General features: G+C 41.7%; 1 protein-coding gene across 1 annotated transcript in view; it reads left to right on the forward strand.

Annotated features, from left to right (window-relative positions):
* Positions 1 to 16,027, forward strand: part of LOC108787380 (SH3 and PX domain-containing protein 2A-like) — a 205,035-nt gene that overhangs the window by 134,061 nt on the left and 54,947 nt on the right. The window contains exon 7 of the mRNA XM_018556917.1: positions 15,825 to 15,956. Coding sequence (XP_018412419.1) covers positions 15,825 to 15,956 — 132 coding nt within the window. The remainder of the gene's footprint in view (positions 1 to 15,824; positions 15,957 to 16,027) is intronic.

The raw sequence follows: 16,027 nt of genomic DNA on the forward strand, positions 1-16,027 counted from the left end.
GGGTCACTTTCAAACCTTGAGTATCAGCATTGGGACATAGGACACAGCATTGAATAAAAAGGCAGCTAAAAGGTACTGATCAAAAGAAGGAAAAACAGTTGTACGACGTGTGCGATGCTTGCCCTGTATTGTATGGAATGATGGGGGTAAGCATGTTAAGCCTTCACAACATTTGTATTTATCTTTGCCTTAAGTTAGGCTTTGAGATGGACGTTTGTGCACATGTGCATATAGATTAATTTATAAATTTGGGTAAATTAGGCTTTTCTGTCAAAATGTCAGAAATAAGTCTTGTTCACTCATTAGCAGTCATAAGTGCTACAGAGTTTTGCATTTTACCCTTCAAGTATTCATATGTATAAGAGAACTATCTCCATATTCTGACATTTATGCACAAACGACATATTGTCCATTTACCATTGTAGTGCAAGAGTGTGCAGAGTAATATGCAATACAAAAGGACTCATTGACTGGACATGTTTTCAAATCTGAGGCTTGAATGGAGATGTTATCCAGTGAAGAGTTGTGTTGTCTGCATCCACATGTCGCATGGGAGGCCAGCACTGCTAAAAACAAATAGGAAGCAGGATCCCAGGGCTGGAGGAGATGTCTTCACTTCGTATTTGGACAGACTGGGTTTCTGAAATTTGCATAGTGCAGTAAATTCTACAAAATGATATTCCACAAACAGCTGGTGAGATGAATGGATTAGTTGTCATCCAGTCTACTGAGTGCGCTGCCAGGATAGCACTTTCTCCAGGGAAGAGTTATTCTGGTTTCATATGTAATTAAGAGAGATCAAATATTTAACACTAATATTTGACTTAATCATTTATTATCATCTATCATCAGCTATAATCACATGGTTTGTCAGTTTAGAAATTCTAGCTTGGTTTTTTTCAATTTATGAAAAGATAGATTTCATCAGTTTCTGTCACCCAATACAAAACTTTAAAGGCGAATACCTGAGGAACAACACATAAAACATGCTAACTAGGGCCTTTTTGTCTTTCCGTAAAATAGAATTCCACCAAAAAAAATAAAATAACAGTATCTTATGAAAAGATATAAAATAAATAACACGTTTTGTTGTAATACTCAACTTAATTTCAGAGTTGCCTCTGCAGTACTTTTTTTTTTCCACCACTAGATGTCCTCAGTCTTTTAGGTCAAATGATGGCAGGCATCATTCAAACCACTTTCTGTAAGCCCAAGCTTCAGTGTCCACACATCCCACCACCACTAAAGGAAAGGAAGTACCTGTTATTTCATTGCCAGAAGATTGATGATTGATGAACAAGAAACACACACCTTTTTTCAACAACCACCTCCATGCTACCATATTGTAAAAATACGGTGGGGAGGTGGACATCTAGTTCAGGAGTGACATTTTAATATGTCCCTACAGAAATAGCTTTTGGGCACCTGCTAATGTCTGTGTACTGAGCATCTGTGTGCCCTTTTGGTCCTTGCATTCCACTGAGTCTTTTCCCTGGAGGATTTCTCTGTAATTATGCAGGATTAGATGGGCCAAATTACAACTTGCCTTTATCACCGCACAGACTAACAGACCTCCATGCTGCTCTTGCAGACCTCTTGAGCAGTGAGTTATTGCATGTGTTCCAACAGCAGAAAGGTTTCCGGGTTTTTACTATGGAATCCAACAGGTCTGCCATAGCTTTCTTCCACCAGGGAGACTGTCTAGCCTCTGTGAACATAATGGATGCACACTTGCATGTCCAAATTTTTCTAGAGTATCAACAATATATCCGTTTTGTTGTGTGTAGGGATGCACCAATACCGATAATAGTATCGGTATCACTGCCGATACCGAGTATTTGCTCCGACACCTTCCCTGATACCAGAACTTCCAGCAGTGAGCAGCAGTGCCGTAGGGAAACATGGAGGGGAACAGCTTCCCGTGCATTCAGGAAACTGGGCGGTGAGTAATGACCCGCCTTCCGGCTTCCTGCTTGGCCGGAAAGCCAGCTCCATGCTGATTGGCCGGGAAGCTGGCTTCCTGGCCAATCAGCATGGAGCTGACCAAACAACCGGCTCCTTGCTGATTGGCCTGGAAGCTGGCTTTCTAGCCAATCAGGAAGCTGGGATGTGCGTCATTACTTGCCGTCCGGCTTCCTGATTGGTCAGGAAGTCGGCTCGAGGCTGATTGGCTGGGAAGCCGGTTTCCCGGCCAAGGACAATCAAACCGGCCAGACAACAAGGAGCCAGCTTCTCGGGCAAATCAGATTGCCCGGGAAGCCGGTTCCATGCTAGCGGAAGCACCAGAATCGGTACTCGGTATCGAAGAGCACCGAAAGCAAAATATCGGTACTCGTACTTGATACCGAAAAAACGGTAGAGGAGCATCCCTAGTTGTGGAGGGACAAATAAATGAATGTATTTATTGCATTTTTTTAGCTGTGCTGGTTTTGTAAAAAAAATACTACAAATCAAAACTGGGAAAAAAGTGTTTTTTTTAAACGGTTTTTTCCTCTTTTTTTATATTTTATTTGTCCTAAGTGAGGCGTTAGACGCACATATGTGATATAAATATGTAGCCCTATCTGTCCTCTAAAAAACAATATATAATATGTGTGGGTGCACTTTGTAAGAAAGTATATTACTGACGTGGAAGAATCACACAGCAAAAATGTCAAAAGTGTGTCAGTCATTTACGAACAGAAACTAAAAACAAGCTCAGTCATGAAGGGGTTAACACTTATCAGTTTGTAGCCCTGCCATTTGGTCTGTCTTTTGCACCCTGAGTATTCAGCAAGTTATTGGCCATATTTACCCTTAATACGCTCCCAGGTTATTCCCATTGTACAATACTTGGACAATCTCCTATTGAGGAAACAGTTGGCACAGACTCGAACTGTCAGTGTTTTGCAGACAGTGCAGACCCTTAAAAAGGTTTGAATTGATTCTGAACCTTCTAGAATATGTGCACATCGCTTGGAATATCCAGGCCTCATTTCCTCCCAGCAGCAGTAGTATGACATGCATTGTGATATATTTCAGTTACCATGGAATGCTTCAAATAGTTTTAATCTTTGATCTGTGTTTCAGAGATTTTTCTTAAGCCTTTAGATTTGTATTTTCTCTGCTAAATAAATACAAACATGCAGTACAATTGTCAGTAACATCACTGTAGAAACCTAAAATGGCTATCTCCATGTTGAGGGCTTCAGATTCTGCTTGGTCCAGCGGGTTGCAGATAGACCCCTAATTATATCTTTTTGTTATTTTTGTAACCAGGGAGGAAGTGTTAGGACAGTATTAATCCCTATTTCTCTCGTTTTTTATTTTTTTTGTTCTGTTTAAAGTATACCTGTGCACAATCTATGCATGCTAAAGTATTTGCATATTCTGAGCAAGAGGTAAAAGCACCTCACGCAAGCCCTCATTCACCTCGGTAGCTATAGGCATTGTAGATTAATGAAAATTCAAAGTTCACAAAAGAGTAACTGAAATCTTACTTCTTTTCCTATTTCATTATATTCCACTAGAATCTTGTTAACCTGCAAGCCCTCTAATGTAATCACACAGCAGGTGTTTCTAAGTTGTTAGAAAACAACTTAACCCAACTTTTTTTATGGGGATCTTTGAAGAATGAGTTCACAGTACAGGCAGCTAGAGAAGTCAGGAAAAGCTCATTTTAAAGCTCTTTATCTGTTTGTTAGGAAAATGTTACACTGCTGTCAGGGAACAGGTATACTTTAACAGATATTTGAGCAGTTGTTTTCCTAGTTTCTTATTTCCACTAAATTGTGTCAACATCTAAATACATACAATAGTATACTTTACCTGATTTATGGCCACTAGATGGTGTTAAAGGACCATAGGAAATAAGTATTTTAGCTCCATCTAGTGACCATAATACAATATTACACTCAGAACATTCAACTGTAATTACTCTTGTAAAGAGAAAAAAACAACAACTTCTGTTTGTGTATTTGTTTGCATAGGACTAACATTCACAGATATTTGCAGGATGAACTGTCCTGCAAATTTTTTATAAACCAACTCCATTAAGTCTTGTGGAAACCCTAGGGAATGTGTAATCTACTCTATAAAGACCAATCAGGTTTTAGCACAAATCACACTCCTATCATGTGATGGGGTATGGCTGGGGTTACAGTTTACTTCCTGGGTTTAATACAACATTACAATGAGGATAACAAAAATATGCCAAGTGCAAGAATTTTAAATTGTGACAGTCACATAAATTATTTTTTACTTTAAAGTCGTAGTATCAAAGGCTGCTTTTACTGTTAGTCAAACAGTGACTGCAAGGGTGGAGTGTGGCCGGCCGCATGCTGTGTGTGTCTATAGACAACCACATCTAGGTACAGACACGGCCGTGAGCGTGCACACACGAGCGCCTCCACAGCAGCCGGCTAGCTGATGGAGGTACCTGTACGGGTGTGGGGGAGTGGGGCTGGTGGGTTGGATACCACTAGAGAAGAGGAAAGAAAAAAATATAAGGAATAAAAAATGTATTTTTTTAAAGGAAGTCTGGCCCTAATAAACAAAAAAAGTTAAAAACAAAAAACGAAGGTTTATTGATGCTTTAAGTAAAATGCTTCCACAATAACAATAAATATGATTGCTGACTGAGAATACAGTGGGGGGAATTTATCAAAACTGGAGCAGACATAATCTGGAGCAGTTGCCCATGGTAACCAGTCAGTTTCTATCTTCAGTTGCCATGCACAGCTGCTCCAGATTCTGTCTGCTCCAGTTTTGATAAATTGCCCTTATTGTGTTTTCACGTTAAGAGTTCATTTGTGTTGGGTCTGCTCTTTTTCTTCCAGCTGACTGTCTGATGTATTATATAATGCGGTTGTAGCTTTGTTTATGTAAAGGCTTCTTGAGCTGGCACCAGCAGCTCCTGACTCACTTTGTGATTTCTTCCTCCTTTCCACCACTATGCCAGTTTCAGACTCATGTTATAACCGCAACACACCAGATTTCTGATTTCCAGCTCTGGACACATTTGCCGCTCATCTGTATAAAGACTCAGTGGGCCTCAAGCCTGAAAAGTTTAGTAATGATCAAAGCGAACTATAATCCATGTAAGGGCAGGAGAGCAATGGGTATTCTCCTAGTGTATGACTCACTGACGACTATCATGAGATAACATTCAGCAGGTGACAAAATCATTCAGTTTTTTTGTTGTTGTCAGTACAGATACACACCATTGCTATTACATGCTCCGGGTTCTCACACTAATTTGCATTTCTTAATTTTTTTCTTTTTAAATCACACAAACACACACGTATACATGTACCATGTGTATCTGTATACCATCCCCATGTGTTCTAAAGTCATACACATGAGGATGTGTATGCATCCAAATGTTTGGAAACAAATTCTCAGACCTTTAAAGGAGAACTATGGGGTTAAGTCTTTTCCCCATCGTTCTCCTTAGGGTAACGGGAGGACACAAACTAGCGTCCTCCCGTCACACTAGGCTCAGTATACAGTGAGCTGTAGCTCGCAGTATACTGAGACACCGCAGCTGAAGCGGATCCCGACAATTGTGCCGGGATCCGCCCAGCTGCGTGACTGACAGCTGGCTCTGCCTATCTAGAGGCAGAGCCAGCTGTACCCGCCCCCTCCCCCGTCCGTTCCGCCAGTCAGCGCTGGCGGATCGGAGCGGGGAGGGGGGAATCCAGCCGTGACAGGATCGAGAGTGAGCGAACGCCGGTATGTGTTCGCTCACCTCCCGATCTACTGAGCCGACCTGTGACAGTCTCATTGTCACAGGTCGGTTAGAACTATGAGGTGAGTGAAAATCACTCACCTCGTAGTTCTCCTTTAATCCTATGATCATCAGACAGCACTACTCTGTGCACATCGGGTTACCTTGATTTATCTTCACAGTTCATGATCACCTATTTCTTTTGTAACCACAACTTATTCTCAAATAATGTTTCTATATTCAGATATCCCAACTCTACCGGACGCTCCAGGAGTCTCCCGCTATTAGATAGTGGCTCCCGGCCGCCCAGGAGAGAAACATTTTCTCCCAGAAAGGTATACTCTGCTTGATCTAGCAGAGTAAACATTTTTAGTGAGGGGGGTGAGGGGGTAGATCACTTCCCTGAAATGAGAAGGGCACTTCCCTGAAATCACTTTGTTCAGGTTGGGATCCCTGTCCCAATACCTAAATTCTCATATACACAGTCACTCTCATAAACACATTCCCTTGCTTCACTCACTTTTACAGACACTCTCTTTCACATAGTCACTGTCAGTTGTGCGTGATTACACACTCCATCCATTGCTCCCAATTTCTTAGTCTCACGCACACATAAAAGGCTCCCACTCATATGCTCCGTAGTGCACACTTCAAAAACCAGGAGCAACAAAAAGAAATGAACATCGAGCTTTGATGCAGAGACCTACAGCATCAATACCAGCGTTTGCAACACTGTAGGATCAAGGCACAATATACAGGTGAAAGTCGAATAATTAGAATATCGTGCAAAGTTCATTTATTTCACTAATGCAACTTAAAAGGTGAAACTAATATATGAGATAGACTCATTACATGCAAAGCAATATAGTTCAAGCCGTGATTTGTCATAATTGTGATGATTATGGCTTACAGCTCATGAAAACCCCAAGAACCCCAAATCCACAACCTCAAAAAAGTAGATTATTACATGCAATCAATAAAACAAGGATTTTACATAGAACAATATGGGACCTCTGAAAAGTACAAGCATGCATATGTACTCAGTACTTGGTTTGGGCCCCCTTTGCAGCACTTACTGCAATTACTTTTGCACGATATTCTAATTATTCGAGTTCCACCTGTAGGAGCCATACACCCAGCCGCGTATAGCACCAGTGAAAGCAGGTTTTATAGCAGCTGCTATGACAAACATTCTTTGTAGTCCAGTTTAATGATTGTTTTTTAAAGAACTAGTGCCCAGGCAAAGTCAACATAACAAATGCAGCCCTGGCTGCCATACTCGCCCTGTCTCTGGTGCCACACTAACGTCCTCTCAGCCACTAGAGGACTCCTCTTCCGGGTTTAATGATGCTCAGTGGCAAAAGGTGCGGGGGTTGCTCCAAGAAGCTTGGGATCCAGATGGTGGTGGGGCAGTGAGGCAGAGCGATGCAGGTGGACTTTAAGGTTGGTTCAAGCTGAATGTTTTTAGGAGGTTGCTTGATGCACATTCCTGTCTCCCGTAAAATATCCCCACATACCATGTCTGATAGAGTTTGATAGTTCAGCGCATCCGTCCGTGTTTACTAGGCACAGCTTTGCATCATACTCAACATTGCACAACATTTAAGAGTTGTGTAATGTTGAGTATGATGATGTTGAGTATCTTCTTGATTTGTGTTGCTTCCCGCTAGAAGAATATGGGAGGAATGACTGCCTGCATTTCCTGCATTTTAAAGCCACCTGAACAGGTTTATAGAACTGGGTAAAATAACTTTAACCTTTTTACCTAAAGGGCAACTTCTCAACAGAGGTGAGCTTTTACCCAAGGCAGCCTGGGATAAACTAAAAAAAACCTGATGCACGGGAATCCTGATGAGGGGATTTTTTTTTTAACTTGTGCAGCACTGGTACATTCTTTCACTGAAAATGATTAAACTAGAACTAAAGCTAAACCTTCTTTTTTTCTTGGTTTAGTTCTCTTTTGGGTCATGGGAGGACATTTAATAATGCACTCCTGTGACCCAAAGTCAGCATAAAGCTAGAGCCGGCGGCATCCGGAAAGGATTCCCAAAATATTGTCCGGATCCACCATGCTGCCTCATTGACAGCTGGCTTTGCCTCTCTAAAGCCAGAGCCAGCTGTGCCTGCCCCCTTCCCCATCTGTCTGTCTAATGAGCGCTGGAGAAATGGAGAGGGGAGGGGGCAATCCCTGCGGGGAGCGGTGACTGACGTTCACCTCTCTCTGCAGGTAGAAGCTGTGAACCGAGCGATCAATGGTTTGTGGTCTCTTAGCTCTCAATCTATAGAGCTGGCATGGAACAGCTGCAGTGTCACATGCCGACTCTAACTATTGGGAAGAGTATATTTTACTCTCCCAATACTTCTCCTTTAACTTCACCTGCATAAAAGTGGCAACAATATTTTAGCCATATCGATTTGAAAAGCCAAGCTTTTTTTAAACAACAAGTGACAACACTGTGCAGCTTGTTTGGTATCTGTTGTGCAGTCATTGAGGGGAATTTATGAAAACTGGAGCAGACAAAAAGAGGAGCAGTTGCCCATTGCAACCAATCAGCTTCTCTCTTCAGTTAAGCTTTAAAAATGAAAGGTGGATGCTGATTGGTTACCATGCACAGCTGGTCCAGATTTTGTCTGCTCCATTTTTGATAAATCCCCCCAGTATGTACAGTTGGGCCCCAGGTCTCGGTAACTGTAGTGGGATTGTACAATGATTATCTGATGCTTTTTGTTTTCGGGTACTATGAGGTTGATCTGGAAATAAGGGCTGCAAAGTAAGGGTACTGCACTATACAGAACATTGCCTTTCAATATTCTTCTTATTTGATGGATGGAAATAACTCCAGTAAAATAAGGAACACAGGAAGTTAGTCTCCCATTTACCAGCCTTCATTTGAGATGTACTTGGATAGCTCTGAGAATTCCAAGAAGAGAAGCCTGGGGTTTTGCACCCTCCCCCAGCTCAGGCTCTGGCCAGCTGAAAATCCATAGCATAAAACTAATATGACTCATGTTTTGCTTTTTTTGTTTTGTTTGCAAGGGGGCATGCGTGCTTCTCTGAAGTCTATACGTCACATGTGTCAATGATAATTTTTTTTCCCTCTTCTTAACACTGGAAACAATTTATGTTGAAGTTTTTAAAAGGAAATTCAAATGCAAAACAGATGTGGGAGAGCTGAAGAAACACTTGCTGACTTGTTTGTTTCCATATTCTTGCCTTTCACCTTGGTTTGGGCCCACCAAAGACATTTGCTGATGATCGATGACAAATTTCTGCTGAATATCAGCTGTCAGTCCACCGTCTTCATGTTTTTATAGAAGCAGCATGGAACTTGGGTACATAACAGTATATAACATGGCCTATGCCATAATCCTCTATGGATAGAAGGAGCTTTGCCAGCACAAGATGCTTGAGTTGTGATATAATAGAGATAGAATGCTCTGCTTGCCAGATTTTACTTTTTAAAAGTTAAACTGTAGAACAGAGTTAGGCAGTATATGGTTCAACAGCTGGTGGAGAACCACATGTCTCAGCATACCCTGAAAGCTAAAGCGATTCAAATTCTGCAACAGCAGCTCAGAGCTTGTAATGCTTTTATTACCATTCATATTCATTTCTTTAATGCTCAAATCAAAGTGTATCTATGGTCAAAAACTATAAATATGTATTTCTATATTAAGTTTGCATACGTTCTATCCCACGCCTAATAACCAAATCCATCTGAAAGCTTGTAAACATACTGTACTTATTGAAGATGTCCATGTACTTCCTCAGTGCACTTTCACTTAGGGGTCTATTCACTAAGCTGCCAAAGGATCTAGCCGTAGCTTTGGCTGATCCTTCGGCTAGCTTCGGCCCCAGGACCCCTTCGGTTCTACTATTCACTATAGCCCGTACAGCTGCCGAAGTCGGCCGAGCGGCTCAGTCGAGCTGAAGGCATATGCTTCGGCTCGACTGAGCCGAGGTGAAAGCCGAAGCTGGCTTCGGCCACTTGCACAGACAGATCAGCGTCCCTGGTTATCAGGTAACCATGGACGCTGATCTCCAGATAGCCCAACTCTCCCGGACGCTCCGGGAGTCTCCCGCTATTAGATAGTGACTCCTGGTCGCCCGGGAGAGAAACACTTTCTTTAGTTCAGGACTGTCTGTGTTGCTTCACCATAACCAATTACATTTGAATCAATACTATAAAATGACAGTTGGTGTCTTAAAGTTTGATTCTTATATGTTGTTATGAGGCATTCTCCAACTCATTAAGGGGAATTTATCAAAACTGGAGCAGGCAGAATCTAGAGCAGCTGTGCACGGCAACCAATCAGCTTCTCTCTTTCATTTTCAAATTGTAGCTGAACAAAGTGAAGAGAGAAGCTGATTGGTTACTATGGATAACTGCTCCAGATTTTGTCTGCTCCACTTTTGATAAATTCCCCTAAATGTATTTAGCTTCATAATGGTGACAGCAGTGAGGTTAGGGCATGAGTATGCGGTATGCTACCATCAGAAGCCAGTAATCACAGAGGAATGAAATATAATGTTAGTGAATTATGACACACCTTCATGTTCATCTTAAATGTAATACATTTTTGTCGTCTTATGTGTAATAATTGCTCTTCTTTCATGATCCTTTTATTGCTGCTCTTTTGGAAACATTGAAGTCTGGATGTCCAGCTTGTGTGAGATTTCAAAGGCTGAACCCAAAGGTACATTCCGTGTGTAGTGTTTCCCTGAGTTTGTTTGGTAAAGCTTGAGTGCCATGCTTTGTTCAGTTTTGTGTTTTCAATCATTTACATTTTAATATCAGGGAGGCAGCCAGCATGGTGGCTCTTCCAGGTGAGTACACTATTTTGGAAACCTCCTCTCAATGCAGGTATAGTTAATGCATGAGGTTCTCACATCCCCGCTTCTAGGTTTTAGGTCAGTTACCGAGCATTCAAGGCCATCAGAGGCTAACTTCATGTGAGTACGATAGCACCCAACTGATGCCAAACCACCTATGTGCATTATATGAGAGCCTGTACTATAATATCTTATGGAATGCTGATCTCAAAGCTTCTTGGATATCCAAACTGTAGATTGCCCTTTAGGTACACTCTGGTAGTCTTCAATACAGGTCTTGATGGAAGTGCTAGCTGTAGATATAAGCAATGATTTAGCAGGCTTCAGCATGCATTTTGCAACTTTTAGCTTTTTTAAGTTAAAGTGACATTAAACCCTCAGATTTTTTAACATAAAACAATACTGTAATGTGTGCCTTACTGTAATCCATGGTTGTTTCCCTTCTCTTTGCTGCTCTTCCTGTTAAATCTGTATCTCTTCTCATGCTGTGCAGAACTTCTGTTTTGCAGCAGATTGCCTTGTCTCAGGAATGGATATATGGTGTCTGTGTATAGGTTTGTAACCTGAGCCAGCACTACAGGAAGAGGCCCTGAGCTGCAAAGGGAAGTTCTCCCCAAGCATGAGAAGACATGAGAATTTAAAAGGAAGAGCAGCAAAGAGAAGGGAAACTACCATGGATTACAGTAAGGCACACATTACAGTATTGGTTTATGTTAAAAAATCTGCGGGTTCAATGTCACTTTAAATGACATGAAAAGTAAGGATACTGGCCATCATATGGATTTTAAATGCAGAGAATCCAGATGCTCGGGTTGCATGTGAGGAAAGTTTTAGCCACATGGAATATGAGCTGTACCCCTCTGTGTGGCTTCAACTTTTCATGCATCCTTGACTACTACTAATCTGACTGTTGGTAACACCATGGTTTTCTATAGTTATCTTTTTTCATCTTTGCATGATTAAATATGCAAGTGTTTTAACATGGAATTAGAGCATGCTGTATTGCAGTGTGGTTCATTCATGGTTACCATCTTCTTGAGTCTTCACTGGGTTATGTGGGAGCCTTATATTTTCACAGCCACATCACTGTTTATGTAAGAAATAATTATGCACCCTGAATTGCATGAATTTGGCAACAGATCCCTATGGTTTTACTTATTGATCCAAAGATAGGGGAAGTAGTATATCACGTACCTGGTGAAGGACCGATTAGCTGAGGAGGCCTCCCTTGCGGCTCTTGTCTCACACCCCTGGGAGTGGGAACAGGGAGCGAGTAGACAGAGAGTAGCACGGGTACCAAGGTGTTCAGACACGGTGCCTGGTAGAAGTCCGGCCCCATGGTCCCTAGAAGGATGAGCAGGGCTGGTTGACAGCTGAGATGTCAGCTTGGATAGCAGCTGAAACTGGAGCGATGACAAACAAGCCAGGGGTCAAGACCAAATGATCAGCACGGTACAGAAGGAGCAGGCAGAGGCAGAATCCAGATAACAAGCAGAGGTCAGGGGCAGGCAGCAATCAGTCAAGGTCAGCAGCAATTCAGGTCAAGGCAACAGGCAAACAAATAGCAGGAACACAAGGCACAAGCTAAAAGGCCATTCAGCACTGACCCATTGGGCCAGCTGGTTTAAATAGGACCATCCATTAGAGAGCAAAGTGTCACTTCCTGTGCGCCACTTTCCGCTGTGAGCGCATGTGCCCTAGCGCACGTTTTCCGGCAACCCGGAAGGCTGGAACTCGCGCATGCGCAGTAGCGCGCAAACTTCCGGCTATGGCCTAACATAGTAATAGAATGTGTTATGATTGAGTTTATATATTTGAAGTTAGGAGGCACATAGGAAAGGGAAAAATACATCTTAATTAGTTAATAGACATGGGGGCTTTGAGGCCTGGTGGTATACTAATTATCATACATGGGAAGCATGCCTAAAAAGCGCCTTGTTCCAAATAAATGTTGGAACTATTGCAGTTACTGCAGATGTCCTTCGTGAGAAAGCACATTCTCTATACCCAAAGGCCATATCTTACAAAACCCAATTTTAACTTTAGTTAAAGGAAGAGTCTGAAAAAAAATTAAAATAAAGACTAACCATATGTTTCCATAGAAAAAATATGTGGGAGATGCCTTTTATTCTTTAAATGTCATTCTTTTTTATGCTTTTTAATTGGAGAACAGTGCTGGCATGCAATTCACATAACAAGACTGTGGCTGTTTTGGTCTTGTGACCACTGGGAATTCAATCTATATGAAAGTATTTGCTTTATGTTTATAAAATTGTTTCCATGGAGGCTGAACACCCATAAACTGTGAACTGTAATGACGTTTTTTGACAATTTAAAAATTAACTCTATTAAACAATATTTTTTTATCTAAAATTAAACAACTTCACTAAATTAAAGAAAAGCCACAACCACTTGTGTGAATTTTTACTTTTTATGGTGTCCCCATGTGCCAAGCTGCTATTCACACTTGCACGGAATTATAGTTACTGTGTGTGTCCTCAATGTGTTGGTTGAGCAGGTCTGGACCAGAAAATAATAACTTTTTTTTCATTATTTAGCTGGTGCTTTAACTATTCTGCTGACTGTAACAAATTCTCGGACAGCACAAAATAAGTTTTTGCAATCCTAGTTCTACTTACATTAGTATCACTCAGAATTAATAGCGCCTAAAAGTTTTTTCTCCAACACTCCCCTTCACTATATTTCTTAACATTTTAAGAATCTTCTACAGTATATAAAAGTAATGTAACTTCAGTACCCAAAGTAGATATATAGGTAACGTTAACATATCAAATTAAGCACACAGTTGTAGGGAGAACCTTCTTGATATAGCCACACTTGTAACCCCTGCACCTCCTAAAGCTAAACGTGTCTCAATGGTGACCAAACTTGTGCCAGGTTATAGAGGGTTCAGTCACCAAATATTGAATTTGTGGGTGTAGGGGGTTGAACACATTGCCCTTTTCTAGAAATGCGTTTTTTTTTGTTTTTTTTTGTATAGGCTAGTGGTCAGTTGACACTTTTTCTGAATGCAGTATGATGCGCAAATGTGTACGGCGGTTCTCACTGCAAACCGGGGGGTCACATTGACATTCAGCACTGATTCAGGCTACAAAGTACAGCTCTTTCTGATTACATTACATATAGTTGCTCAAACCCTGAAGCACAGGGAGTCCAATCCCCTTATAAAGTGTTGGCTGTATCTGACATTTCCATTCAAATAACTCAAACCTACAAACAAGATGACTATTCTTTAAGAGGCGCTCCTAACCACACATCCAGCATGTGCTTCATAGTGGTCATCAATCTTTTGTTGTCTTTTCTTTTTTCTGTCTTGTGACAGTCTCTTTAAAAGAGAACTATAGGGTAAGTTTTTTTTCCCCACAGTTCTCTTCCCACAAAACTAGTGTTCTCCCGTGACCCAAAGCTCAGTATATTGCGAGCTACAGCTCGCGGTATACTGAGACAGCTGCAGGCGGGACGGATGCAAATAGCAGGAACACAAGGCACAAGCTAAAAGGCCATTCAGCACTGACCCAATTGGGCCAGCTGGTTTAAATAGGACCATCCATTAGAGAGCAAAGTGTCACTTCCTGTGCGCCCTATAACTTAAACTTACCCTATAGTTCTCTTTTAAAGAGACATTACCTTACTGTCGAGATCCACCCAGCTGCGTGAGTGACAGCTGGCTCTGCCTATCCAGAGGCAGGGCCAGCTGTACCCGCCCCCTCCCCCGTTGATTCCGCCACTCAGCGCTGGAGGATCGGGGGAATCCCTGCAGGGAGCCGTGACTGACAGTCACAGCTCTCTGCAGGGACATGATCGAGAAGTGAGCGAGCAACGCTATGTGTTCGCTCACTTCCTGATCTATTTAGTCGACGTGTGACCGTTTCATTGTCACACGTTGGCTCAAACTATGATGAGTGATTTTCACTCACCTCATAGTTCTCCATTAAGGTGCATCATCACATCAACTCTGCTCTCTCCACCTATCAGCGTACTCTCTGTGCTCAGGTACCATGTGACAAAGCCTTATTGCCTCCTAGTGTTGCGCCTTCCTCTCCCAGTCTGGGTTCTGTTGTGTAGAGGTTTATAGAAGGCTTGTATTAAACCATAGGCAAATTAAGGTATATGCACTAGTTGCATTTAAAAATACATGTCAAGAAAATGCATTCATTGGTTTCCTATAGCTACTTGAAGTTCAAGTGCAAAGATTTTGTATATAAACTACATCCATTTGTGTTGTTTTTTTTTTTTATATCAGCCTAGAGTTCAACTTTACACTTTATTATTCGGTTTAACACTAAAAACAAAAGTGTGTCATAGAAGTGATACATTTTATTGTTATATACCTAATAAAATAAGACTCTGTAACTATTCATATTGAGTACATCCCCAAAACCCCCGAGTCCTGGGAGCTTTTTATTTACATTTTCATGTCATTTATTCTTTAAAACTAGCAGTTTGAATGTATCACACCCTTTTTGTCTTTTATTTCTCCAAATAATAACAAAGGTGTATTGTGCCTACTGAGTATCTCAGTCCAAACTATTGTTTTTAACCTTAAGGGGTTAATTGGACTGAAATGTGAAGGATTTCTGCAATATATATATATGGAAAATCCTCTTAGAAAGAATCTGGAGCTGTGACTTACGTCTGCTGGTTGAAGTAAACAGTATGCAGCCCTTCTCCACCTCCTCCTTTCTCTATCCTTCCCCCTCCTCCTGCCTGTTCCCTCCTTCCCTCCCTCCTTACTCAACCTTACTCATGTGTTTCTGTTTAAGAACTCCAGTGCAAATGAATATGATTGGCGTCTACAGTCCCCTCTTGACTTCCAGCTGGAGTCATAAGAGAAAGCGTTTTTCCTCGCTCTGCAGAACTGTTTACTTTCTTTATTAGTTTACATGGGGTCCTAGCTGCAACTTTTCTCTTTCTACAGTTCTTTTTCATCCTAAAACCTTGCCTGTCATAAAGATTTGAAAGCTGTAAAAGGAGCAGCTCCAACATGCGGCCGTATGACTAATCCACACCCGGCTTTCTTACGCTTCATTTTTTCCCCTGCTATTTCTTTCAGCAAATGTTACGTCTTGCTGGTTTTTTGAGAGCCAGAAAGGGATACCTCTATATGGCAAGCCCTTTGGACCTGTGCTTCGAGCCAAGATTGCGTTCTGATTGGCTAAGATCTGCAGACAATTCGGCCTATCATGAATCGTATGGACGCAGGTCGTTCCCGTGGACCGATGACTGGAAGCTGGCTCACGGCTTGCTTTTTCCCTTCCCCAGGTGCTGACGGCAATTCGGAACCCATGATCCTGGAACAGTACGTAGTTGTGTCCAACTATGAGAAGCAAGAAAATTCTGAAATAAGCTTGAAGGCCGGAGAGCTGGTGGACGTGATAGAGAAGAATGAAAGTGGTAAGATTTATTTTACTTATTTCCTTAGAACATCTCTTTTTAATACTCCTAAACATTTTGTTTCCATGCCC

This window comes from Nanorana parkeri, unplaced genomic scaffold (assembly GCF_000935625.1).
Source record: "Nanorana parkeri isolate BGI_ZX_2015 unplaced genomic scaffold, ASM93562v1 scaffold258, whole genome shotgun sequence".
Lineage (NCBI taxonomy): Eukaryota > Metazoa > Chordata > Amphibia > Anura > Dicroglossidae > Nanorana > Nanorana parkeri.